Source organism: Silurus aristotelis, assembly GCF_946808225.1.
Source record: "Silurus aristotelis genome assembly, chromosome: 2".
NCBI lineage: Eukaryota > Metazoa > Chordata > Actinopteri > Siluriformes > Siluridae > Silurus > Silurus aristotelis.
In genome coordinates, this window is record NC_139575.1 from 28,889,129 (window position 1) to 28,914,240 (window position 25,112).

Sequence of the window (25,112 nt, forward strand, 5' to 3'; positions counted from 1 at the left end):
TGCAATATTGCACAACGTGCAGATAATTGATATAACAACAAGCAATGTGGTCAGCCTACAATTTTCCCAGACTTTAATTTTGAAACATAATACAGGCTACCGGTGCGTCACAATAAATTAGAATATCATTAAAAAGTTGATTTATTTTAGTAATTCAATACAAAAAGTGAAATTCATATTGTATAGATTAATTACACACAGACTAATATATTTCAAGTGTTTATTTCTTTTAATTTTGCTCAAATTTATCAAAAGCCTATAAAACCCTAAAAAGAAAATTTGCTTAAGAGCAATCAAAAAAAAAACATTTTTGTGAATTGTTGGCCTTTTGGAAAGTATGTTTATTTACTGTTTATGTACTCAATACTTGGTAGGGGCTCCTTTTGCTTTAATTACTGCCTCAATTTGGTGTGGCACGGAGGTGATTAGTTTGTAGCACTGCTGAGGTGGTATGGAAACCCAGGTTTCTTCAACAATGGCCTTCAGTTCATTTGCATTTTTTTCGTTTTCGTTTTTCATTTTCCTCCTGACAATACCACAGATTCTCTATGGGGTTCAGGTCTGGTGAGTTTGCTGGCCAGTCAAGCACACCAACAGCTTGGTAATTTAACCAACATTTGGTGCTTTTGGCAGTGTGGGCAGGTTCCATATACTGATGGAAAATGAAATCAGCATCTCCATAAAGCTGGTCAGCAGAGGAAAGCATGAAGTGCTCTAAAAATTCCTGGTAGACGGCTGTGCTGACCTTGGACTTGATCAAACACAGTGGACCAACACCAGCAGATGACACGACTCCCCAAACCACCACTGACTGTGCAAACTTTACACTGGACCTCAAGCAACTTGAATTCTGTGCCTCTCCTCTTCTTCCAGATTCTGGGCATTTGATTTCCAAATGAAATGCAAAAATGTTCTTTCCGTTTATCTGAAAAGACAACTTCAGCCCACTGAGCAACAGTCCAGTCCTTTTTGTCCTTTGCCCAGTTAAGACACCTCTGATGTTGTCTCTGGTTTAGAAGTGGCTTGACACAAGGAATGCGTCAGTTGTAGCCCATGGATACGTCTGTGTGTGGTGGCTCTTGAAACACTGACTCCAGGTGCAGTCCACTCTTTGTGAATCTCCCCAAATTTTTGATTGGGTTTAATTTCACCTTTCTCTACCACATTATTTATTTCCATTCAACTTTCCATTATTGTGCTTGGATACACCTTTTTGTGTCTTACCCTTCATGTGCAGGGTTTCAATGATTGTCTTCTGAAAAACTGTCAAGTCAGCAGTCTTCCCCCATGATTGTGTCGCCTGAATCAGACTGAGACACAATTTAAAGGCTCAGAAAACCTTTGCAGGTGTTTGGATTTAATGAGCTGATTAGAGTGTGACACCACGAGTCTCCAATATTTAACTTTTTCACAATATTCTAATTTTCTGAGATATTGAATTTTGGGTTTTAGCTGTAATAGCCATAATCATCAAAATGTAAAAGCAATAATCATCAAAATTAATAGAAATAAACACTTGAAATATATCAGTGTCTGTGTGATGAATCTATATAATGTACAAGTTTTACTTTTTGTATTGAATTACTAAAATAAATCAACTTTTTGATGCAATTCTAATTTATTGAGATGCACCTGTATATCTTCTTCTTCTTCTTCTTCTTCTTCTTCTTCTTCTTCTTCTTCTTCTCCTATTAGGGGTCGCCACAGCGGATCATCCATCTCCATACCCCCTGTCCTCTACATCTGCCTCTTTCAAACCATCTACCTGCATGTCTTCCCTTACCACATCCATATGTTTTATACAATAGTTATTTTCCTGGACTGTCCTGAATGTGTGAGCGTCTTCTCTTTCACTGCTTTAATGGTGTTGACCAACACATCTTCACAGATATAAATAAAAGCGCTGTTATAAATAAAGTGCCATTCTGAAATAAATAAATAAATAAATAAATAAATAAATAAATAAATAAATAAATAAATAAATAAATAAATAAATAAATAAATAAATAAGGGATTCTGAAGTAAAAGCAGCCTTCTGGATATGTCAAGAAAACTATATAATAATAATAATAATAATAATAATAATAATAATAATAATAATAATAATAATAATAATAATAATAAAAAAAAAATATATATATATATATATATATATATATATATATATATATATATATATATATATATATCAGTATACTCAGTACGCCTTTTAATGCTATCAAGGCAGTTGTTCATTGTTATAAATAATTAATGTAAAGGGTTTATTATAATAGTTGTATAATAATACTTCCGGGGCTAAGGTTGCTGTAAAACTAGGCGACTCCATAACGTCACGTGATACTTTTCGGGTATTTTCGGCCTTGCGAGCTTCCGTAGCATTTTACCAGGTTGGCCTCGATTGTCGGACGTTGTCTGTGAAGGTCGTGCGCAAAAAGAGGTTACATTTCCTGGTTAAATTTCAGTTGTTTCTTAGTGAATTATTTCTCTCTTGTAATATATGTAGTGTCCGATGTGAGATATGGGAATATATGTAGTTATGCTGAATAGTATATTTAGCGAAATGCACCTGATAAATGTCCCGAATCTTATAACCTGTGTGAACAGCTAGCAATGCTAGTGTGTTAGCTTTGCGCTTTCTTGTAATGTTCATTGGGAATTAGCTGTATGCTTTGTTTATTACCAATTTAAGTTGTATGGAGTATTATCTGATGTTCTGAACCGTTCAATCACTGTTTATCCATCTTTTGGTTATAATCAGGTACGGTAGATGTTAATGTAGGTCTTAGCTTCTAGACGCAGGCTGTATGATTACACTGTATTGATAGTGTTGTGTCAATAGTCTCATCTAAACTTATACTGGGCGAAATTCCATTTTTAATATCTATTATTATTGTTATTATAAATATTGTTAATGAAAGCTCTTCCAGGCATTTGTAGTGCTTCCCGACCCACAATGTTCATGCAGTATAGCACTTCTATTGCGATGTCCTGAGATCTTTGCGGGACATGCAGGTTTTTATGGAAACGGATTATAAACAAAATCTACAGTAATATCGGAATACTCGTGCGTTAACGTAGCTATTGTTTTATTTTCGAAGTTTGACGTTGATTTCAGTTTTGGTTCCTTGAATTCAATTTTAGGTCACATTTGTTTCCGCCTCCATTGATGATAAATGTGTCTAATCTGTCTGTCTTTGTTATCTTCAGGTCTTTCAGCATGTCTCTTGCAAAGCCACAGATGAGAGGTCTCCTCGCCAAGCGCTTGAGGTTTCATCTGCCCCTCGCTTTCGGCCTGGCTCTGTTCGCCGCAGCTGCGTTCAAGGTCAGTCGCGAAAGTCTTCAGAGCAAATTTTTAGATGTCAAGGATAGCCTCTGCATAAAACTCATTCATAAAGTAGTCATGGTGGTTGAATTGATGGTTGTTCCACTGGTAACAGTAGTGTTTTCACCCCTCTACAAAGTTCACCTTGTGGACTACATAATTGCAGATAACCGCATACACACCAGGCCCTGTTTACTCCTGCGTTAACATGCGTGGAAGAACGCATTAAAAGTGGACAGCTGAGAAGCATAGGTGTTTACATCTGCCATTAGAAACGGATCTTTACTGAGGACATATTTACAATGCATGCATATTTTCTGCCAACGACAAACCTTTGTTGCATCACACTACATACACAATGTGACCATATGCATCCCATACTTCTTGTATCACAGCTTGTTGGCACATTAAATCAGGTTCACACCTGTACTTGTTCATCTGTGATCTGGTTACCCCAGTTACATGTTTATGCCACATGCAAGAAGGGGCAGAATATGCACATTTGAGCAACAGGCCAAGACCTGCTTATGTGGACTTTTCCCAAACTGTTGCCACAAATATGGAAGCACACAATTGTATTGTGTGTGTGTGTGTGTGTGTGTGTGTGTGTGGTAGACTTAATTTACCTCACTGGAACGAAATCTGTTACAGCTTGACAGGATGTCAATAAAGATATGGTCGGCTATTGTTTCCCAACATTTTTGGGATACATTGAAGAAGAAGAAGAATAGCCTTTATTTGTCACATATACATTACAGCACAGTGAAATTTTGTTCTTCGCATATTCCAGCTTGCTTAGAAGCTGGGGTCAGAGCGCAGGGTTGGCCATGATATGGCGCCCCTGGAGCATAGAGGGTTAAGGGCCTTGCTCAAGGGCCCTAGAGTGGCAGCTTGGCGATACCAGGGCTTGAACCCCCGACCTTCCGATCAGTAACCCAGGGCCTTAACCGCTGGAGCTACCACACCCCAAACCAGAAGTACTGACACCAAACAGTGCAGTGTTAGGTTACATGTTGAACACTGCTCACTGATAAAAAGAAACAACTGCAACCAGTGATTTTTTTTTCTTTTTTATAATTCTTAACTTTGGCAGATTTAAATTCCAAATTTAAATTGGGATTTTAGCCTATTTTGTATTGCTGCTAAACTCTAGTTAGATTTTAAATCAAGGCTGCTTACTTGTATAATGTCATAGTTTTTGAAAGCTGGTATTTTTGATGCTTTAATTTAAAACTGATCAATTTTTTCCCTTTCTAGTTCACAGTAACAGAGCCCCGGAAACAGGCATATGCTGACTTTTACAAGAATTATGATGCCGTGAAGGTGTTTAACAGTATGAGAGAAGCTGGGGTTTTTGAGAGTGTAAGGCCCTCTGGAAAATAAATTTGATGTAAGTATTTTCCTTTCCTCACAAAATGTATTCTAGTCAAGATGTGTTGATTGTAATGTGCTTGCCTACTAAATGTTAAAAATGTTTGCTACATGTGAACAGTTACATTAAACCTCCAATTTAAAAAGGCAGTTGGTAGAATTATAAATATTAGGCTCCTCCTCATATATTTGCTCTGACAGTGGGGGGGGGAATCTAAATTCATATGTTTGTGTTCTCTTACAGGTTTTCTCTGCAGCTTCTTTACTGATGTTAAATATATAATAAACATAAATAAAGCATTTCCGACTCCTGTACAAGTGTATCAATTTCTTGAGCCATTACAAAATCTTACGTGTTTAAAAAATGTAAAAGAATGTAATATCCTAACATTTTATAAAATTATTATGCTAAAGATGTCAAATTTCTACTGACTAGGTTTACAGCTTTATTTTATAAATTTGACTGGAACCTGTTTGTAGAAAGTAGCATGCTCAGTTTGGGGGGTTGTTTTACAGTAAGGTGGAACTGCTTAGCCATGCTAGAGCCCAGCATGTCATATCATATTCAAAGGCTTAACCACACAGTTTGGCAGAAAGATCTGGAGTGTTTTTGCATGTTCATTTTATAATTTTTTACCTACACACTGAAGAGTGCTTCAACAAAGCTTACCTAACAAAAAAAATATTGGAAATCATGATGGCTGATTATCATCCCAGTTTTTATTATTTTTTTCTTCAATTAAACCAATTTTGACTTGTCCAACTGGACAGCACACTGGATCACTGCTACATTGCATACAGAGGAGGTTAGTGCTTTCTTTCTTGCTCACCTCTCAGACAAGCTAAAGCAAGACAAACTATTTACATGAATAATTAACAGAACACAAAAACTTTGGCAGATTAAAGTATACTATGTTAAAATATGGAAGAAAAAGCCAGCCTGGATGTATATTTCCTCCATATGATTACTGGGTGAAATCTCTCAATGGTACTGAAGCCTCTTAACCAAGAACCAATTACTGAAAAAATAATGAACGTGAATGGCACCAAAATGTTATTCGGGTTTTCTGACAGTGCTCAGAACTGGTGGTGGTTAGTAGTAAATTAGTAGCCTATTATAAAATAACGTCTGCACAACTTGTATAGATTCTTGTTTTGTCTTTGTAATGGAATGTCTAATGTTTATTTGAATGTAAGAGATTAATAGTTAATAGATATACCTTTTATAGTGAAACCTGAAATACTAGGTAGCTGTTTAGTTGCTGGGTTACTAATAATTTGCTTGACCTGATTAAAGTGTTGATGCTTTTAAATATGAGCAGAGTATGAGTATTGATCAGAAGCCCAAATCAATCATTTTATGTGTTTTGTGATTTCATTTAAATCATTTGGGGATGAAAGGAGTAGCTTTGTATTATTGTTTGTATTTTGGCAGTGTATGCAAAATCTAGCAACTTAAACATATTTATTTTTCAGTTTAGTGATAGATGATAGGAGAAAACTGACATTTTGATGTGTGGCCTAAGTAGATCTGATATTTTGCAGATGGATGGACACTTTTAAAACATTAAATAATATAGATATTTACTACACTCATGAATGATGAACAGGCCGAATGCGTCTGGAGAGATAACTGAGGGATTTATCAGAGACCTACTAGACATCCTGAAGCTGAGGAATTAGGACGTCTCCAGTTTTATATGTATAGGATGATGTTTAGAAATGGAAGGCCTCCCCTCCTGCCCTGGTGTCCAGGTGTGTAAGCACCATGGATGGGTAAAATATATCTATTGATATACGAACCGGCCCTTTGACTTGAATGTCTTTCATTAGGTTCGGCCTGAAGACATCATACAGAAGACTGCTGTGGGCCTCAGCATTAAGCCATAGCCTTCCAATGCATACATATGGACAAAATGTTCACGGTGAACACTGTGGTCTATAATTGTATGTTTTGTCCTTTTTTGCAGCTGATATTTTACCCTAACCCTGATATTTTATGTGAGGAATATATATTGTTTAGCCATGTTGTTTTGGTACATTGGCTTTTCATTTTATCCTTTTTTTATGCCTTTTGTGCCTCTCAAGGTTTCTGTTCGTACAATGGGGAGTTTTACTTTGTCACTATCGTCACATGGCTTAATTTATAGGCACTAACTTCATAGTTTATCTATTTATCTCTGTAACGCTGCTTTGCAAAAACTGTCCACTATTACAAACCCTATATAAATAAAGCCAAATTAAACTGAATAAAAAAAGGTCCCATTCTCGAGATTCCTCATTTGGCATTCGAGCTATAGCTTTAAATAGCAGCCTGGGAGCGAACAGAGTAGAATTGAAACTGAAACGTGAAACGCTTAGAGCTGTTACCCCGCCGTTAAACGGAACCAGAGCCTGGCTTTCTGTAACGCCGTGCACCAACTATAAATTCAAGGAGGAAAAGGCAACCGAGCAATATCAACATCACTCATATTAATTGAGTTCCTACGAGATTATATCTATTATCAGGCAGATTAGATTTAGATTAGCGCTACCATTTTACGTCCCTGTTCACGCATGCGTAGTGCTTTAAAGGACGCCAGGCAAGCCGCTCGTCTCTCCATACTTAATGTAGCCGCTTAGCTAGCTGCACGTTTAGGTGTTTAACCCGGCGTTTGTTTGTTTTTTGTTGCAATACTTAAGTAAGTCATTTTGTGTTTAAAGCTAATAGTTTACTTCACGCCAACCAGCAATATCTAAAGTAGGAACCCGGTCTTATTATACAGTTAGTTCCTGTTAACTTTGTACTAAACCCGGTTTCTTATTGATCAGACCGAAGGCAGCTAACGACGCACGACTTTGGCTAAGCAGCTAGCTAAAGTCAATGTTAGTAGGTTTGTAGTAACTGTATTAACGGGATAAAATGCCTCAAAAGCGGCGGTCACAGTCTTGGGCAGAACTGAAACAAGCTGGAAACAACAGTTTTAAGACCGGACAGTATGGAGATGCCATCTCTTTCTACAGCCAATCCATCGAGGTGTTGAAGAAATCGGGTAAGGAAGACGAGGTCCTGGCTAGCTGCTTATTCATTTGAAAATGAGCCAAGGCATTCTTCACTCTCACGTTACCCCGACTAAAGTGTCAAACTAGCATTTCATCGTATTTTAATAATCTTTTGGCATGTATATACTCGCATGAACTTAACGCTATCAACCGAAAGTAGTCATTCGCATTAACACAGCTTAATAATATCTAAGGACTTCTTCATTGCAGGTGCATTCAGGATTATTGATCGTATAGTTCAGAAATATATTTTTCACCAATTCTCCAAACTGCTATTCTGCCTTGATTCAGCCTGTCCTGCTGTTTAAAGTTAAATCAAAATTAAATCCATTAGTTTCTGCAGTAAACGATGTTTACGTATGTATTTCGAACTTCAGTCTGACAACTAGACAAGTCTTATAGGTCATTCTTTTTGTACTCATACAGGGCATTTCTTTAACAGAAAGTACTCCCAGTCTGGTACTGATAATTTGATAAAAAAAAAAATTGTCATTCACATTTGCACAAAAACATAAACTATACATCGGAACAAAATGTCTGTTTGAACAAGCTGATGGTCCATATTAACAAGCCAGTACTGTTATTTTCTAAATGCGTATTCTTTTACAACTGAAGTGTTTACTCTGTGTGATTCACTCTTCTGTGCAAGAGTATTGGACAGATGGCTAAAATATTTACAGCTGTTTCAATATAATAAATTATTAAAATAATTATAAATGTTTATAGGGTTGCACCAGACGCAAACTTCAAAAGAGCGACACGAAAAAGCAATTAGATGTTTTTTTTTTTTTTTTTTTTAAAGAGAAATCTGGACAATTGTTCAATGTTTAATTTATTGGGGTAATCTGGTTTTGCTTTTTTTCTGCTTTTTTAATGAGCTTTTGTTTAATAGGTTTGTTACTTTGGGATGAGAGCGCACAAACTATATTCATAAATTTAGCTTCAGTTAAATTTTACTTTATATAAGTTCGGTCAACACGAGTACTAAAAGCAAAGAGATAAATCTAAATACAGGGCACAAGGTAGGAAAACGCTTTTATTGTTTTTATTTTTATCTGATTACCACAGCTTTATAAAAGTCTTTCATAGCCTGGTCTTTCCTTGGCTTTTGATTGCCTACTGAATGTTTTAAACATGTCAATTTTTGAAGGCACTTTCTGAAATATTTCTGCAAATGCTTTAAAATCTTCACTTTATGACCACTCACTCTCACCTTTTGTAAACTAGTTTCACTTATCTTACTCAAGAATATTGTGATTTTCGTTTTCAGGTCAGAAGAACCAGGAAGACCTCGGTATTTTATATTCAAACCGAGCAGCCAGTTACCTGAAAGATGGAAACTGTAGTGAATGCATTAAGGACTGCTCAGTGTAAGTCTTTTAGAAATTTGTTATTCAGGCTCAGAAGTTCAGAAGTATTGTTTTATAAGGTGGATGAAGGGAAGGTTGAATGCAATTCTTAAGATTTCTTTCTATTCTATACTTGCCTGAGTTCAGTTGCCGATTGATGTAGTCTGATTTGAATGTTAATTGTGATAATCCCATCCATCTGTTTTTATATATTCAATTGTCAAAAGTAGGACTGCAACTAACGATTATTTTGATAGTCGATTAATCAGACGATAATAAAAAAGTAATTAGATGTTTTGTTTATGACTACGGTATATAGTACCGTAATTCAGGGTATTTATGTATAAAAACATGATTACAAATGGAAAAATCACATTGAGTTAACTATCTTAATTCTTCCATTATATAAAGCTTATAGTGGCTGCTTGTTTAGAAGTGCATGGGGGATTTCTCCTTGAACAAATTCACTCATGCTGAGTTGTTTTTGTAAAAAACAAACAGCATTTGAGTGTGCCAGATGAAGCAATTGGTGTAAATCAACATTTGTATGTTTTTAGTGATAATTGCAGATAGCAAGTTGACAACCATGATTTAAAAAAAATAAAATAAAATATAATACATTTGTTTTGACAATTTTGGTTTAAAAATATACAAACATTTTGTTTAGTAGTGAAGGTATAAGCATATATATATATATATATATATATATATATATATATATAATATATAAAAATATAAATAAAATACAGTACAGACCAAAAGTTTGGACACACCTTCTCATTCAAAGAGTTTTCTTTATTTTCATGACTATAAAAATTGTAGATTCACACTGAAGGCATCAAAACTATGAATTAACACATGTGGAATTATATACATAACAAAAAAGTTGTGAAACAACTGAAAAATGTCATTCTAGGTTCTTCAAAGTAGCCACCTTTTGCTTTGATTACTGCTTTGCACACTCTTGGCATTCTCTTGATGAGCTTCAAGAGGTAGTCACCTGAAATGGTCTTCCAACAGTCTTGAAGGAGTTCCCCGAGAGATGCTTGGCACTTGTTGGCCCGTTTGCCTTCACTCTGCGGTCCAGCTCACCCCTAAACCATCTCGATTGGGTTCAGGTCCGGTAACTGGAGGCCAGGTCATCTGGTGCAGCACCCCATCACTCTCCTTCTTGGTCAAATAGCCCTTGATGCCTTCAGTGTGACTCTACAATTTTCATAGTCATGAAAATAAAGAAAACTCTTTGAATGAGGTGTGTCCAAACTTTTGGTCTGTACTGTGTGTGTGTGTATATATATATATCACACACACACACACACACACACACACACACACACACGGGGTACGGAAAGTATTCAGACCCCCTTAAATTGTTCACTCCGTTATATTGCAGCCATTTAAGTTAATTTCTTGTCCTCATGAATGTACACACAGCACCCATATTGACAGAAAAACACAGAATTTTTGACATTGTTGCAGATTTATTAAAAAAGAAAAACTGATATCACATGGTCCTAAGTATTCAGACCCTTTGCTCAGTATTTAGTAGAAGCACCCTTTTGATCTAATACAGCCATGAGTCTTTTTGGGAAAGATGCAACAAGTTTTTCACACCTGGATTTGAGGATCCTCTGCCATTCCTCCTTGCAGATCCTCTCCAGTTCTGTCAGGTTGGATGGTAAACGTTGGTGGACAGCCATTTTAGGTCTCTCCAGAGATGCTCAATTGGGTTGAAGTCAGGGCTCTGGCTGGGCCATTCAAGAACAGTCACAGAGTTGTTGTGAAGCCCCTCATTCGTTATTTTAGCTGTGTGCTTAGGGTCCTTGTCTTGTTGGAATGTAAAACCTTCGGCCCAGTCTGAGGTCCAGAGCACTCTGGAGAAGGTTTTCGTCCAGGATATCCCTGTACTTGGCCGCATTCATCTTTCCCTCGATTGCAACCAGTCTTCAGCTAAAAAACACTCCCACAACATGATGCTGCCACCACCTTACTTCACTGTTGGGTCTGTATTGGACAGGTGATGATCATTGCCTGGTTTTCTCCACACATACCGCTTAGAATTAAGGCCAAAAAGTTCTATCTTGGTCTCATCAGACCAGAGAATCTTATTTCTCAAAATCTTGGAGTCCTTCAGGTGTTTTTTAGCAAACTCCATGCGGGCTTTCATGTGTCTTGCACTGAGGAGAGGCTTCTGTCAGGCCACTCTGCCATAAAGCCTCGACTGGTGAAGGGCTGCAGTGATGGTTGACTTTCTACATCTTTCTCCCATCTCCCGCCTGCATCTCTGGAGCTCAGCCACAGTGATCTTTGGGTTCGTCCTCCCTCACCAAGGCTCTTCTTCCCCGATAGCCCAGGGTCTTATATAGACAGGTGTGTGGCTTTTCTAATCAGGTCCAATCAGTATAATCAAACACAGCTGGACTCAAATGAAGGTGAAGAACCATCTCAAGAATGATCAGAAGAAATGGATAGCACCAGAGTTGAATGTGTCACAGCAAAGGGTCTGAATACTTAGGACCATGTGATATTTCAGTTTTTCTTTTTTAATAAATCTGCAAAAATGACTTGTGTTTTTCTGTCAATATGGGATGCTATGTGTACATTAATGAGGAAAATAAATTTACTTAAATGATTTTAGCAAATGGCTGCAATATAAGAGTAAAAAATTGTAGGGGGTCTGAATACTTTCCGTACCCTGTGTGTGTGTGTGTGTGTGTGTATGTATGTATGTATGTGTGTGTGTGTGTGTGTGTGTGTGTGTATATATATATATAGCCGATGGCCCGTGGCCCATACTCTGTGTGTGTGTGTGTGTATATATAGAACAGATCCAGTGCGACTGTCCTGAAGTCCAAACAGTTTTACATAATAGCATTTAATTTAATTATACCATTTTCTACAGTTTTTGCTCACAGTGCTGATGTTTCGCCTTCATCCATGACTGGGCTGCACACTTGCTGCCGGTTGACCCTGTTCTCTCCGCCATTTAGCAAACAGCTGTGTTATAATAGTCACGCTAACCCGTAATTTGAGCAGCCCAACTTATCGATAAGTTGGCAACGAATTTTATTAGCGATTTTAACGATTACTTGTTGCAGCCCTAGTCAAAAGTAATTATGGTCCTTGCCTTGGCTGATCCATAACCTCCTAACATAGTCACTGCCGGTGTCTCAGTCTAGGCCTAGGCCGTTCCCACCCATCTCTACCTTTTTAAAAATGTAGCAAAAGCATGGTGCAGGCCTTGGCTGTCCATGACCACCTAACAGGAAGTCTCACACTAAAACACCTGCTGAAGCACTTCCTTCAAATAAACTGATGCTTTCGTATGTCGCAGTCACTTATTTTGGATATACTAATTAATTGCAGATCTTGATCTGTCAGTGCATGATTTTATGCACTTCTGTTGGTGCATGATATCCTGATTGAATAATTGCATCAATGATCAGGGGTACAGGTGCTTTGTTGATGTGGGCTGGTGAGTGTGGTGATGATAAAAATATACTACCCCAATATTAAAATTTCTCAATGTCTAGCTGATTGGGAAATGGTATGAATGAGCATTGGTAAATTACAATGACCTGTATGTGTGTATTTGTATAGGCACTGTTAACTAATGATTGCATTTTCTATATGTGTTGCTGGTCTAGGTTCTGGTAAAATGTTAGTATTCAGAATAACACAAATATACAACCAATATTTAAAAAAGTTTGAAAAAAAAAAAGATTTTAATATTTACAATATTTTACTCAAAACTGTTATTTAGAATAGAAAACATCACATGGAAAAAGAAAATATAAGGTAATTTTCATTTAGGTAATTCTAAGTATTTTAAATAGGCAGAGTCTCTCAGAAGTAAAGATTGGCAGAGGTTCACCAGAAACATTTCGAAATACTATTCCTCAATTTTAAATTCATCATCTATGATACATTTCATCATCAAAAGATTCTGAGGATATGTAGAAATCTCTGTGCTCAAGGGACAAGGGTGAAAATCAATATTGGATGCCTGTGATCATTGGGTCCTTGGGTGGCACTGCATGATTCAGGTATGAAATAGGCGTGATTCTGTAATGGGGATCACTGCATGAGCTCAGAAAGGCCTCCAGTAATCCCTGTCTTTGAACGCTAATCTGCATTTGTGGACAAGATGCAGAAATAAGCTTAATCATGCAGAGAAAAAGCCATATGTGAAAATGATCCAGAAATGCCACCATCTTCTCTGGGTCAAAGCTCATTTAAAATGGACTGAGGCAAAGTAGAAAGATGTTCATTGGTCAGATGAATCAAAATTTGAAATTCTTTTTAGAATGGACACTGCATCCTCCAGACTAAAGAAGAGAGGGACCACCCATCTTATTAGCGCTCGGTTCAAAAGCCTGCATCTCTGATGGGGGGTGCATTAGTGGCTATGGAATAGGATGCTTTCACATCTGGAAAGACACCATCAATCTCGAAAGGTATATACAGGATTTAGAGCAACAAATGCTACCATATAGACATTTTCGGGGAAGGCCTTGGATATTTCAGCAAGAAAATACTAAATCACACACTGCATCAATAACAACAGCATGGCTTCGTAGTAGACTAGTTCAGATGTGGAACCTTTCACCAAATGAAAACATTTGGTGCATCATGAAATGGAAACTGCAACAACGAAACCCAGGTCTGTTAAGCAGGTAAAAATTCTGTATCAGACATTAATGGGACAATAAACCTCTCTTAAAACTCCATCAACTGTTCTTTTTCAATAACAGATGTATACAAACTGTTGTTAAAAGATAAGGGGATGATGCACAGTGGTAAAGATGGCCTGTCCCGAATTTTTTTCAGACATGTTGCAGCTTTTATATGACCTTATATTTTCTTTAAAATAAAATCTCCTCAGCTTAAACAGTTTTTAGTAAAATATTGTTTTATGAAATTTGTAAATCATTGCATTGTTTTTTTTTTTTTTTTTTCCTTCCAAACTTTTCTGGAATTGGGGTTTATTATTAGGTTATTGTACAAGCCCATACTGATTAACATACTTTTCCTCTTGTTATAACAGATCTTTGGAGCTGGTCCCATTTGGGATTAAATCACTGTTACGCCGTGCTACATCTTATGAAGCTATTGAGAGATACAGACAAGCTTATGTAGACTATAAAACCGTCTTACAGATTGACTGCAACCTGCCTGCAGCTCACGATGGAACCAACAGGTAGGGTTTGTTAATAGACATAAGATGACATAAGTAACTAGCATTTATTTATTGGAAAATCGCTTTGGATGTTTATGTACTGTAATTTCCGGACTATAAAGCGCACCCAAATATAAGCCGCTTTGCTGAATTTTACTAAGATTTTTATTTTGAACATTAATAAGCTGCACCTGTCTATAAGCCGCAGGTGTCTACACTGAAACTAATGAACTTAGGCTTTAACGAAAGACCGTGCCTGTAACACGGCTTGTATCTAAACAGTCGCCTACCAAGAAAGTCGTTGTTCACTGTCTTCCTCCTTCCTTTCACAACTATTTCTCTCTGGAGTTTTTCTTTTCGCATTGTCGTGCGTTTAAAAATCACCATCAGTAAAGCTTTTCTCTCGATGCCGTGCAGCTCAGAACACAGGTGAAGTGCGGTTTGTTTTCATGCCCGGTTGTTTTCAGCGTGATGAATGATTCGCATTTCCTGTAGACAGTCCGAGTGAGCAGCAGGTCAAACGTCGGAGGAACATCATCCATATTTATGATGTGGTGCGGCCCAATTCAGTGGGAGCGCATCTGATTTACTATAAAAAGTTTCATTGGTTCACCTGAACCCGTTCGGAAATTTCATTAGTCTAATGTTATGGGGCTCAGTTTTTTTTGGCTTGAAGCTTGTGAAACCGGGAAAACCCAGGAAAAATCCATAAATTAGCCGTTTCGTTGTTTAAGCCGCGGGGGTCAAAGCGTGGGGAAAAAAGTAGCGGCTTATAGTCCGGAAAATATAATAGTTGGTGAAGGACTCTGGACAGTATACAAGTATACAAGTTTTGTTAAAAGCAAGGAAAGTTGGGGCATGTGTGACTTCAGTTTGGTGAGCACTGGGGGTACAACCTAATATGTATACATCATTTGGATTGAGCAAATGTCTTATTTGATTCAAATGCAAAGGTATTCAAGGCATAAGCTTTCTAACTATTCTTTTTCTTCCAAGTTTAAGATTGATGGTATTTTAAGTCTGTGTTCCAATGAACCAGTGTCAGAATTAATTTCTTCATTGAGACTCGAAGCACTTTGTAAGTCACTCTGAAAGTCACTCTGAAAATGGTGTCGACAAAATGGCATAAATTTAAATAAGTAAATCGTATGAGTAAATCGCATATGGTATGATTAGGTCATATAGTGCATCCCACACACACATTAAATGTATGATATAATAACATTATGATTATTCTCAACAATAATATAATTAAACATTTACAAACAAAACACGGCATCTACCTCAAGCAATGCACTGTTTTTACTATGTCTCCATCGTATCTCGACTCTTACTGTAATACTCCTGCCTCAAATGAAACCAACATTCATTCTAAAATCATTTTGCTGATTAATTGGCACTGGTAGTTGATTACTGGACTTATTGGGAAAAATCCATACCGATAGGGTAGCTTCCGTTGTTGGAGCAGCTGAGAAGGTCCGCTGACATTACAAGAGCGGCATCTACAGGTGAATTACTGACGCCTTGTTTTTACTTAATTAAAATTAAAAAGCTAAAATGTCAACAAACATTGGTGTGTTCATAAGTGATTTTCTCAGTTGTTTGGCAGAACAGATTAGTCTTTGTCTTGCTTTGTGCTTGAGGGCAGTTTAACAGCTTGCACCTATTTGCAACCCAGAAATGCACAGAATATTGGTAATTGTTTTTTTTTTATTTTGGTCAGTTGAGGGTTAAAGATTTCTCACTGACTGGTTTAAGACCATGTGTGATTGTGGTCCTTACACCTGCTCAAGCAAACTGCATGTGTAATGACATACAGCACATACTAGAAAGGATCTGCTGCTAACATGGTGGACTGTAAGTTGTTATAAAGTTAGTCTTCCATGGATTGGATTTAGTTGTTCAGCACAGATGCTCGATTCACATCAACACTCTGAACCCTGTCTTGAACAAGTTGGCAGTTAAATTAAAATAAAATAAAATGAACACATCAGTTGCATAATATTAAACAAACATCATAACATGCATAGTTTTGTTTGCGTTTGTTTATTCTCTCTGACCTGACCGATGTCCTGAAATAATTTAATTGTTAACTGATACCTTAAATCATATTGCTAAAGCTTATTTGCCTTCACCTAGCTGTTAAGCAAATTTATACACACATTGCAAATGCAAGGAAGGGTTCCAGTAATGTTCAAGCTACAACAAAATACGTTTCATTCAAAACGTCAATAAACAGTATTTACACACAAGCAACATATGGATATATATATATATATATATATCCATAGCTGAGCAAAATTGTTAGTTGTGCAGATATGATCAATTAACACTGAACAGAAAGCTTTAAAACAGGCTTTATCAAATGAAATCAATTTCATTTATCTTTAGAATGACGAAGGCATTGACGGAAATGGATGGACCATCTTGGCGAGAAAAGCTCCCTCCTATCCCGACTGTTCCCATGCCAGTGAAAGAGAAATTCTTGCAAACGGCAAACTCAACTGTGACTGCTCAGCAGAGCAGAATAAATGGAAGTAAACAAGGTAAAAACTAAATCTTTTCTGACTTTCAGTGGTCTTTTAATAAAAATCTCATTTCCATTATATACAGCTACATTCCTGTTTTTTAGTTTTTATATAGAGGCTAAGTTTAGCTTTCTTTTAATGATTGATCTTAACTCAAATAACTTCCAGTAGGTGGTGATATGAAAAAGGCCAAACTGCTAAAGGAGGAAGGGAATGCATTTGTGAAAAAGGGACAACATAAGAAGGCAGTGGAGAAATACACCCAGTCTTTGAGCCAAGACCCCACTGAGGTCACAACCTACACAAACAGGTAAAATCTCTTGTGTATTTTGAATAGATAAAACTTTTATTTCACTCTAAATTGTCATTTTACACTTTTTCTGATCATGTAAAGTGAAACTAAAACTGTTCAAATCTGTCAAGATTATCCTACAGGTTTGAGTGTAGGGACTTTCCATTTTGCATATTTTCTAAGATTATGCATGCAGGCCTGCTTACTCGAGCTATCCAGCGTATAATAAAATAAAATAAAATACATTTGAAAAAGGGTTTTAGGTTGTGTATAAGCACTGTGTGTATTACATTGATTTATTGACTTGCATTTCTTTCCAAATTTGAAAGGCCCAGACAACAGAATACAGATTATGCATAAGTTATACATACTGCTCTTGGTTCTTTAACACAACACATTCTCCCTGGAGTAATAATACAAACTGAAAATTACTGTAGATCATTACGAAATATATATATATATATATATATATATATATATATATATATATATATATATATATATATATATATATATATATATTATATATATATATATATATATATATATATATTATATATATTCAATGTATGTTAATCATGCATTGTGCCTTACTATACCTCTTTTATACCCATCTTTATGAAAATGGCTTAATCAAGTGATTGAATACTTAAATAAAATTAAATATTAAATAAATAGCTTTGCATTTACCTCTATCCTACATCACTTCCTAATTATTTTCACTGATCTTAAAATCAGCATGTGGCTTTTTTTCTTCTTTTTTTCTGTAAAGTGTATACCGTATTTTCCGGACTATAAGCCGCTACTTTTTCCCCACTCTTTGAACCACGCGGCTTAAACAACAAAGCGGCTAATTTATGGATTTTTCCAGGAAAAACCAATGAAACTCTATATTAAACCGCGCTCCCACTGAATCGGGCTGCACCACATCATAAATATGGATGAGGTTCCTCTGACGTTTGACCTGCCGCTCACTCGGACTGTTAACAGGAAATGCGAATCATTCGTCACGCTCAAAACAATAAAACCGGGAATATGTCCTACGCACTTTTTATAAAAAGTAAATTCGTCCCCCTCACTTTTTTAGTGGAGAGTTGTGTTCACGACATGTTGAGGTTTTAATGGAGCAATGTATATAAATGCAGAGTGATTTAAAATTCAGAGAGACAAGATAGTCTATACATGACATTCACGTATCCATGGCAATCAGTCACTCACTTGTCACGTCATCATCACGCGCCCTAGCACTGTAGCTCGAGTCGCATCCGCGGTCCCGCGAGCAATTCAACATTCGGTTGCGATGAGCTCAAAGCCGCAAAAAACGCTTCACTCCTTTTTTCTTTTTTTTTTCTTTTTTTTTTTTTTCTTTTTTACAAAAAAGTCAAGCAGTGTAAGTTGGCATATGGTATCCTAATTGTGTTGCACAATGTTTAGTAACTCTGCCTGTTGCTCTTGTTGAATATTTAGCAAGTTTTAAAGGATTATAAGGAACTTTTACTGTGTATTTCTTTAACTCTTTTATACATGGGAAGGAACGTCACAGGAACACTTTTGGCAGTTTTAAGTAGCTTTATATATTTAGATATATGTTAGATTTAACACTGTGTAAAAAGCTACTACTCTTAAACAAACCAGCCAGGAAGCTTAAAAGAAGTGACACAATGTTTTTCATCTCATTGTATAATTGATATAGGCTCTTGACATGTTTGTCAGTTGAGTTCAATACAAATTTTCTTTCAATAGTTTGCTTTGAATTACTTGTTTTATTCCTGAAACATGGACTGTAGAATAGAATAAAATAAAGTATTATTCGAATGTGCAAGTATCCATTACTGTGTGCCATGTACTGTGCATACACAAAATACAATTTAAAATATGTAAACAATAAATATATATATATATATAATCATAACGCATATAAAGCAAAATAATTATGATTAAAAATAAAACCTGTCAATTACACAACGGTTAACTGAAAAAAACAGGTAACACTAGACATTTCGTCCCCCCCACTTTTAAAATGATGGCTACGCCCCTGCAGCGTGCGGCTTATTTATGTTCAAAATAAAAATCTTTGTCAAAATCAGTGGGTGCAGCTTATATTTGGGTGTGCTTAATAGTCTGGAAATTACAGTACTTTGATTTATTTTTATTCACATTATCCAACAGCACAGCACCCAGAAGATTTAGGATCTGTATTTCTGCATCTACATTTAGAATTCAATAAACGTGTTTTTAGTCCTGCTTTTTTTTAGATCACACTACAACTAAAACAAAATTTCTAATCCAATTAATTTACTCTTATTTGTTGGGGTTTCTACCAATTTTGTGAAAGTCCAGTTAAACATGGCTCCTAAAGCCTTATTTAGGAACCAATATGTAAACTGGGTGTAATGCATTTGTGAAACCTTAACTTTAATTTACGCTGTTCATTCTGTGTGTTATAAGGGCTCTGTGCTTTCTGTCACTACAAATGTACAAGGAAGCAGTAAAGGATTGTGAAGAGGCTCTTCAACTGGACCCGGCCAACATTAAAGCCCTGTACAGACGTGCCCAAGCTTACAAGGAGCTCAAGGTAAGTAAAAAAAAGCCATGACGACTGTTACGACTTCTTGTTGTTAGTTTAGGGATCGAAGCTGTAACATACATACTGCGGTCATTCTGCGGATAGGCAGGGGAAAAGGACACGCAAGCTGAATATAATACAAAAGGTTTATTCAACCATGGGGAAAGAAGTGACAAACTATATACAATATTTACATAAATAATCAATAACAAAAACATAAATAATCACACAGGAGAGCGGGGCGGGGAGTGGCGCTAAAGAAAAGAACACAATAAAACAAACCCACCTGACTCAGTATACCACTAACCTAACTCTAAACAAAGCAAGTTTCTGGCGCCTCTACACGCCCTAGTCATGACTGGGACGTAACAACGACAGACTTGAAAAATACCAAAAACCTTTATGCACTGCTCTCTAAATTACTTCTCTTCCTTTGCACTGAGCCAGTTGTTCAAACAGACTTTTTACATTTTAACTTTTTCAGATGACGGGGCAGCTCGTAAAATTGCTCTTGTAAATGTTTAAAAGTAATTATGGTGTTTTAAATTGCGTAAATCATCAAAACACCAACACGGAACTTTTGATGTTTCCACACGTACGGTTTTAATTGCTGGTTGTCTGCATCAGGGAGGATTTTGGTTCTTGATTTGAGACTTGGTGCATTAGTAAAACAAATGTTTAGTATAAAGTTATTTTTCAGTGGAGGTTTATTTATTATTTATATCCGAGTAAAGTAAGGACGCTGTGAATAAATGTTATGTGGAGGTTTTTTTGTATTTCAGTTCTTTTATAATTATTAATATTTTGAATAAAAATGTTCAAACAGATATGCACACTGCATTTAATGGCGATAATAAAAAATTGTGCGGTTAAAATGAACTTGTGTTGATTTGTAGAAAGTTCATGTCTCATGCAAGAAATCATGTGCATAATAATGTGCATGTGGTTTTTGGTGTATGCGTTTTATTGTTTAGTTTTTTATTTTAAACAAAGTCAAGACAAGCAAGAAATAAAGTGCTAGTTTAAGTGGTTCAGGACGAGGTAGGTCTTCACCTGTTCACACAGCAAGTGACTCAGCTGTTTGGACATCTAGGGGAAGTTTATTCCACCAACTCGGTGCCAGAACAGAGAGGAGATTTGATGTATACTTATCACTTCCCCTGAGAGAAGGTGGGACCAGTCGAGCAGTGCTAGAAGAATTGTGATTGGTTGTCAACTAGGTCAGAGCATCTCCAAAACAGCAGAGCTTGTGGGATGTTCCCCATATGCAGTGGTTATAATGGCGCAAAAATTGACTAAGGCAGGGTTCACCAACCTTTTTTCAGCTGACAGCTACTTCTTGGGTAGCGATTAATGTAAAGGGCTACCAGTTTGATACACACTTCTGAAATAACAAATTTGCTCAATTTACCTTTAATTATGTTATAATTAATAATATTCATCTATGTGAAGACACTAATAATGTTAATGATTTCTCACAATAATTATCAAGAATGATTTAACAAGGTAGGAAACATATCAGTATGCAAAACATTATTTCTCTAAATCTCTACAATTATTTACATTTTCAAATGATTCACTACAACATTTTCACTAGCCACTCAGAGCCACTCAGTGTCCTCCAGCAGCAAGGTGTCTTCGCCTTTGGATTGCATGAACTCTTTGATCTCACTCAAAAGTGACAAAAAACGAGGCACAATTCGTCACCCGCTAAACCGTCTGATTTCCGTGTGTGGTAGCAGGTCACCATATTTAGCTGACCGCTCCTCCAATAGCACCTTGAATGTTCTGTGCTGTTTAGCTCTGGAGAGGATGCTGTTTATGATTGTCATAACGGGAGTCATGACGTGCCCAAAAGCCCGATCACCTTTGCACATAACGCCTGCTGGTGAATGATGCAGTGGTAATGCATGAAGGTTGGAAACTCTGGGTCACCTTTACAGTAAGCGATGAATCCTGTATGTCGGCCGAGCATAGCAAGAGCCCCGTCGGTAGTCACTAATACCAGCTTTTCCAGCGGCACTTTTTTCTCCATGAAAAACCTCTTTACCGTGTTATAGATGTCAACTCCCTTCGTAGTTGTCTTTAGGGGCAGTAGTGTTAGAAGTTCTTCTTTTGTGGAAAAATCATTAAACACCATCCGGATAAAGACTATCAGCTGCGCTGTACTGCTGCTGTCCACGGACTCGTCACACTGGATGCTGAACCACCTGCACTTCGCCAGATCCCGGTCCAGCTGATCGGCCAAGTTCCCGGACATAGCCGACACTCTTCTTACCATTGTAGTTGCCCCCAGTTGGACATAGGAGAAAGTGGAGATTACATCCGTTCCATATTTCTCGTCTTTAAACACAGTTTTTGCAATTATCATTGCTTCTTTGAAAACCTCCCCTTCTGAAAATGCCTTCTTTTTCTTAATCAAGAAATGTGTGGCTCTAAATGAGGCTTTGGTTGCTTTTTGGGAGGTTTTCACCGGTCTCAAGAAAAAAAGACTGCTGTTTGCACAAACCTGCCTTTAACTCGCGGGCTTTTTCCGTTTGTAGTTAGCATGGTAGCTTGCGTGACACGTTCTGAAATGTCTTTCAACGTTGTGCCGCTTTGCCATCGCCACAGTCGGCCCCACAATTCAAACACACACAGGAATCTTTCACAGTGGTAAAAAAGAACTCTTTCTCCCATTCACTGTAAAAATGTTCTTTCTTTTTTCTGCTACATTTTCGGGGGTAAAAAAAAATAAAAAATCTCCTCACCTACACTGCGCCCGCTATCTGCAACTGTTGCCGTGGAGACCAGCTAACTCTAATCTAATATTAAACTTTTTTTATATATATTGTCATTTTCAAATTTACACTAATGCAAGTGTGATTTAAAAAAGAATAGCAACAAAAAAGTTAGATGCAGCACACTGGTAAGTGGCGCTATGATGAGCTATTTTTAGTCATGTGGTCCTTGCAGGCGACCTGGTGCCCATGGGCATCATGTTGGTGACCCCTGGTCTAAGGAAAGACAAACCATGACTCCAGAGTTGGAACCAGGATGCACTTTGGAAAGAAGGCAGGCTGATGCCCTTGGCAATGTTATGCTGTAAAACCATGGGTCATGGCAGTTATTTGGATATTACTTTGGCAAAACAAACATTTTCATACTAATACACCATTTAATAACCGTGGTGTTCCTGAATGGCAGTGGCCTCTTTCAGCAAGTCGAGTGTTAAATTGAAAATTGCTATAAAATCTAAGCTCTATTCAAGCCCTTTAAGCTCTTCCGCTCCAGCCCATGTGTGCTTGAGACTTTGTTGCAACAGGCACACGTGGTTGAATAAAGGATTTTTGTTATTTGTAATGCACAATACTAAGGAAACATTATTTATATATTATATGTTTGAAAGCGTGTGAAAGCTTTCTGATTTCTTATATACACAAGTGTGCACACACACACACACACACACACACACACACATCCTTCCTGATTTCTTTCTTTTTTTTTTTTGCATTATAACATACACACACACAAATGGTCCCCGAGTCATGGTTCGATTTTTGATATTTCGATCTTATGATGATAACGATGTGACAAAATTGATATTGACAAAATATCAAAATTGATATGACAATCTATCGCCCTGTGAAATCCATGACTCTCGCTAGTGGTCAAATAAGTAAAGTTGTCTGAAACCATTTGAAACTGAAAAAATACACACAAACAGCAATTTTAATGATGGGCTCTTGGAAGACGATCAGTTTGGAGCAGAAAAATTACAATTTGAAATCGGCAGGAAGCAGTAAAGACTGTCAGTCATAGTACCATCTTTGACTTACGATGGGGTCAGAAATACCTTTGGCAATGGGATAATCACCAGTGAAAACTTTGTATTGTTTTGATAAACTCCTAAAATCCTATCATAAAAATATAATATTTGGACTGCCATTGCAGTGTAATTTTATGCTGACTGCGATACAATGATGAACTTGACATAGAATTGTACCTTTTTGTCCCCATGTAACTGTGATAATTATTTTGGAAATTATCTCTTCTACAGAACAAGACAAATTGTGTGGAGGATCTCAATAGCTTGCTCAAAATAGAGCCCAACAACACTGCTGCACAGAAATTCCTTCAAGAAGTACTGAGGATGAAATAACTTTTTCTTTTGTGTATTGCAGTTTGTTCAGTGCCTCAAGTTAACCTAATTCTCAGATCTGCACCACTTCTTTGACACATTCAGACTTGTTATTTAAAGATGGATGTTTTAGATATAAAGTTGTTATAAAGTAATCTAATTTCCTGCCTAAATGTGTTGAATTACGTTACCATTGTTTAACTTGAAGGTTTACAACTGTCTTATTCTTGTTAATTGTACAAAATAGTGAGGAGTGGAGCGTAAGGGTTTGTTATGCAATTAATGTATACTTTTAATTACAGTGCAGGGGTTTGTACAGTTATCAGAATCCAGATACATTAACTTTGAAATGTTTTGAAAAAGTTTGCAGTGCATATATACTTAATTTTTGCATTTGGTTAGATTCAGATTTACAATTACAACATGTAAAACACTCCAATTAAGCATTTTGCTGCTGACACTAACTTGATGGTTGTGGTCAAAAACAGCCTATACATTTTAATAATTGGCTAACTGACAATACAGAGTGTGTTTGTGATAAGTACAGTTATTGCTTAGTTAGTTCATAAAATTAAACCAAAGGCCTGCTATGTTTTAAAATAAATAAATAAATAGATTTACAGTATATTGCGACCATGCCCTCCAAATTTAATAGGGATGTACCTGGCTGTATGAAATGTGTGTTGAGCAACTATTGAACTGGAATAGAAATATGGGGATAAATTTAGGCTCTCTCTCATATATATATATATATATATATATATATATATATATATATATATATATATATATATATATATATATATATATATATATTACATTACATTACACCCCCTTTTGGGACGACCGGCATGCAAACCGACCTGATGCGTCATCTGGTTTGAGCACTGAGAAGCGGCCCATCCACTAGAGACCTGCAAGGGACAGGTTTTTCAGTCCTGCTCCTGCAAAAATGTTATTTCCTTCCTCCTGCAAAAGCAGTAAAATGTATAAGTACTCTTATTTTAAATGCAGTGACTGCTTCTTCTTGCTACTCTTTTTTTTTTTTTTTTTCTCACTTGCTTCCCATTTGAATATAAATAAAAAAGAAATGGAAGATAAACCTTTTGTTTTATTTGTGTGACTTTTTGTGTAAATGTAGAACAGGCATAAACAAGGAACTTCAGAACATAGAACATAAACTGAAACCACACTGAATCACACCAAGATCTTTGACTGCTGTACACGCTGAAACAGAAACACTAGCCAGAGATGCTATGTAATTGAAACGTTTGCTTCTAGCTGCATGTGGTCCAGCATCAGCATCCATTGCAATGCTGATGATACACAGCTGTATATTTCAG

General features: G+C 36.7%; 2 protein-coding genes across 3 annotated transcripts; both read left to right on the top strand.

The window, feature by feature from the left end:
• Window positions 1–2,312: 2,312 nt before the first annotated feature.
• cox6c (cytochrome c oxidase subunit 6C) lies at window positions 2,313–5,011 on the top strand. 2 transcript variants are annotated; one of them, XM_083562129.1, is made up of 4 exons: window positions 2,313–2,437; window positions 3,208–3,322; window positions 4,580–4,712; window positions 4,938–5,011. In XM_083562129.1, the coding sequence occupies exons 2-3, from the start codon at window positions 3,218–3,220 to the stop codon at window positions 4,703–4,705; spliced, it is 231 nt and encodes a 76-aa protein (XP_083418255.1). In that variant the 5' UTR covers window positions 2,313–2,437; window positions 3,208–3,217; the 3' UTR covers window positions 4,706–4,712; window positions 4,938–5,011. The 2 variants fall into 2 exon arrangements, with proteins under 2 accessions (XP_083418255.1, XP_083418256.1); XM_083562130.1 differs by having other exon boundaries at window positions 2,396–2,420.
• Window positions 5,012–6,989: 1,978 nt separating this feature from the next.
• tomm34 (translocase of outer mitochondrial membrane 34) lies at window positions 6,990–24,385 on the top strand. Its single transcript, XM_083534299.1, has 7 exons — window positions 6,990–7,725; window positions 9,006–9,105; window positions 14,132–14,284; window positions 16,655–16,809; window positions 16,960–17,101; window positions 19,532–19,658; window positions 23,689–24,385. The coding sequence occupies exons 1-7, from the start codon at window positions 7,596–7,598 to the stop codon at window positions 23,788–23,790; spliced, it is 909 nt and encodes a 302-aa protein (XP_083390425.1). The 5' UTR covers window positions 6,990–7,595; the 3' UTR covers window positions 23,791–24,385.
• Window positions 24,386–25,112: the final 727 nt, after the last annotated feature.

What these genes read in the sequence shown, in the direction of transcription:
- cox6c (XM_083562129.1), top strand. Translation starts at nt 3,218, where the DNA reads ATGTCTCTTGCAAAGCCACAGATGAGAGGTCTCCTCGCCAAGCGCTTG. An exon ending in TCGCCGCAGCTGCGTTCAAG is followed by an intron (nt 3,323 to 4,579) that starts GTCAGTCGCGAA and finishes TTCCCTTTCTAG; the next exon opens with TTCACAGTAACAGAGCCCCG.
- tomm34 (XM_083534299.1), top strand. Translation starts at nt 7,596, where the DNA reads ATGCCTCAAAAGCGGCGGTCACAGTCTTGGGCAGAACTGAAACAAGCT. An exon ending in AATAAATGGAAGTAAACAAG is followed by an intron (nt 16,810 to 16,959) that starts GTAAAAACTAAA and finishes AATAACTTCCAG; the next exon opens with TAGGTGGTGATATGAAAAAG. An exon ending in AAGCTTACAAGGAGCTCAAG is followed by an intron (nt 19,659 to 23,688) that starts GTAAGTAAAAAA and finishes TCTCTTCTACAG; the next exon opens with AACAAGACAAATTGTGTGGA.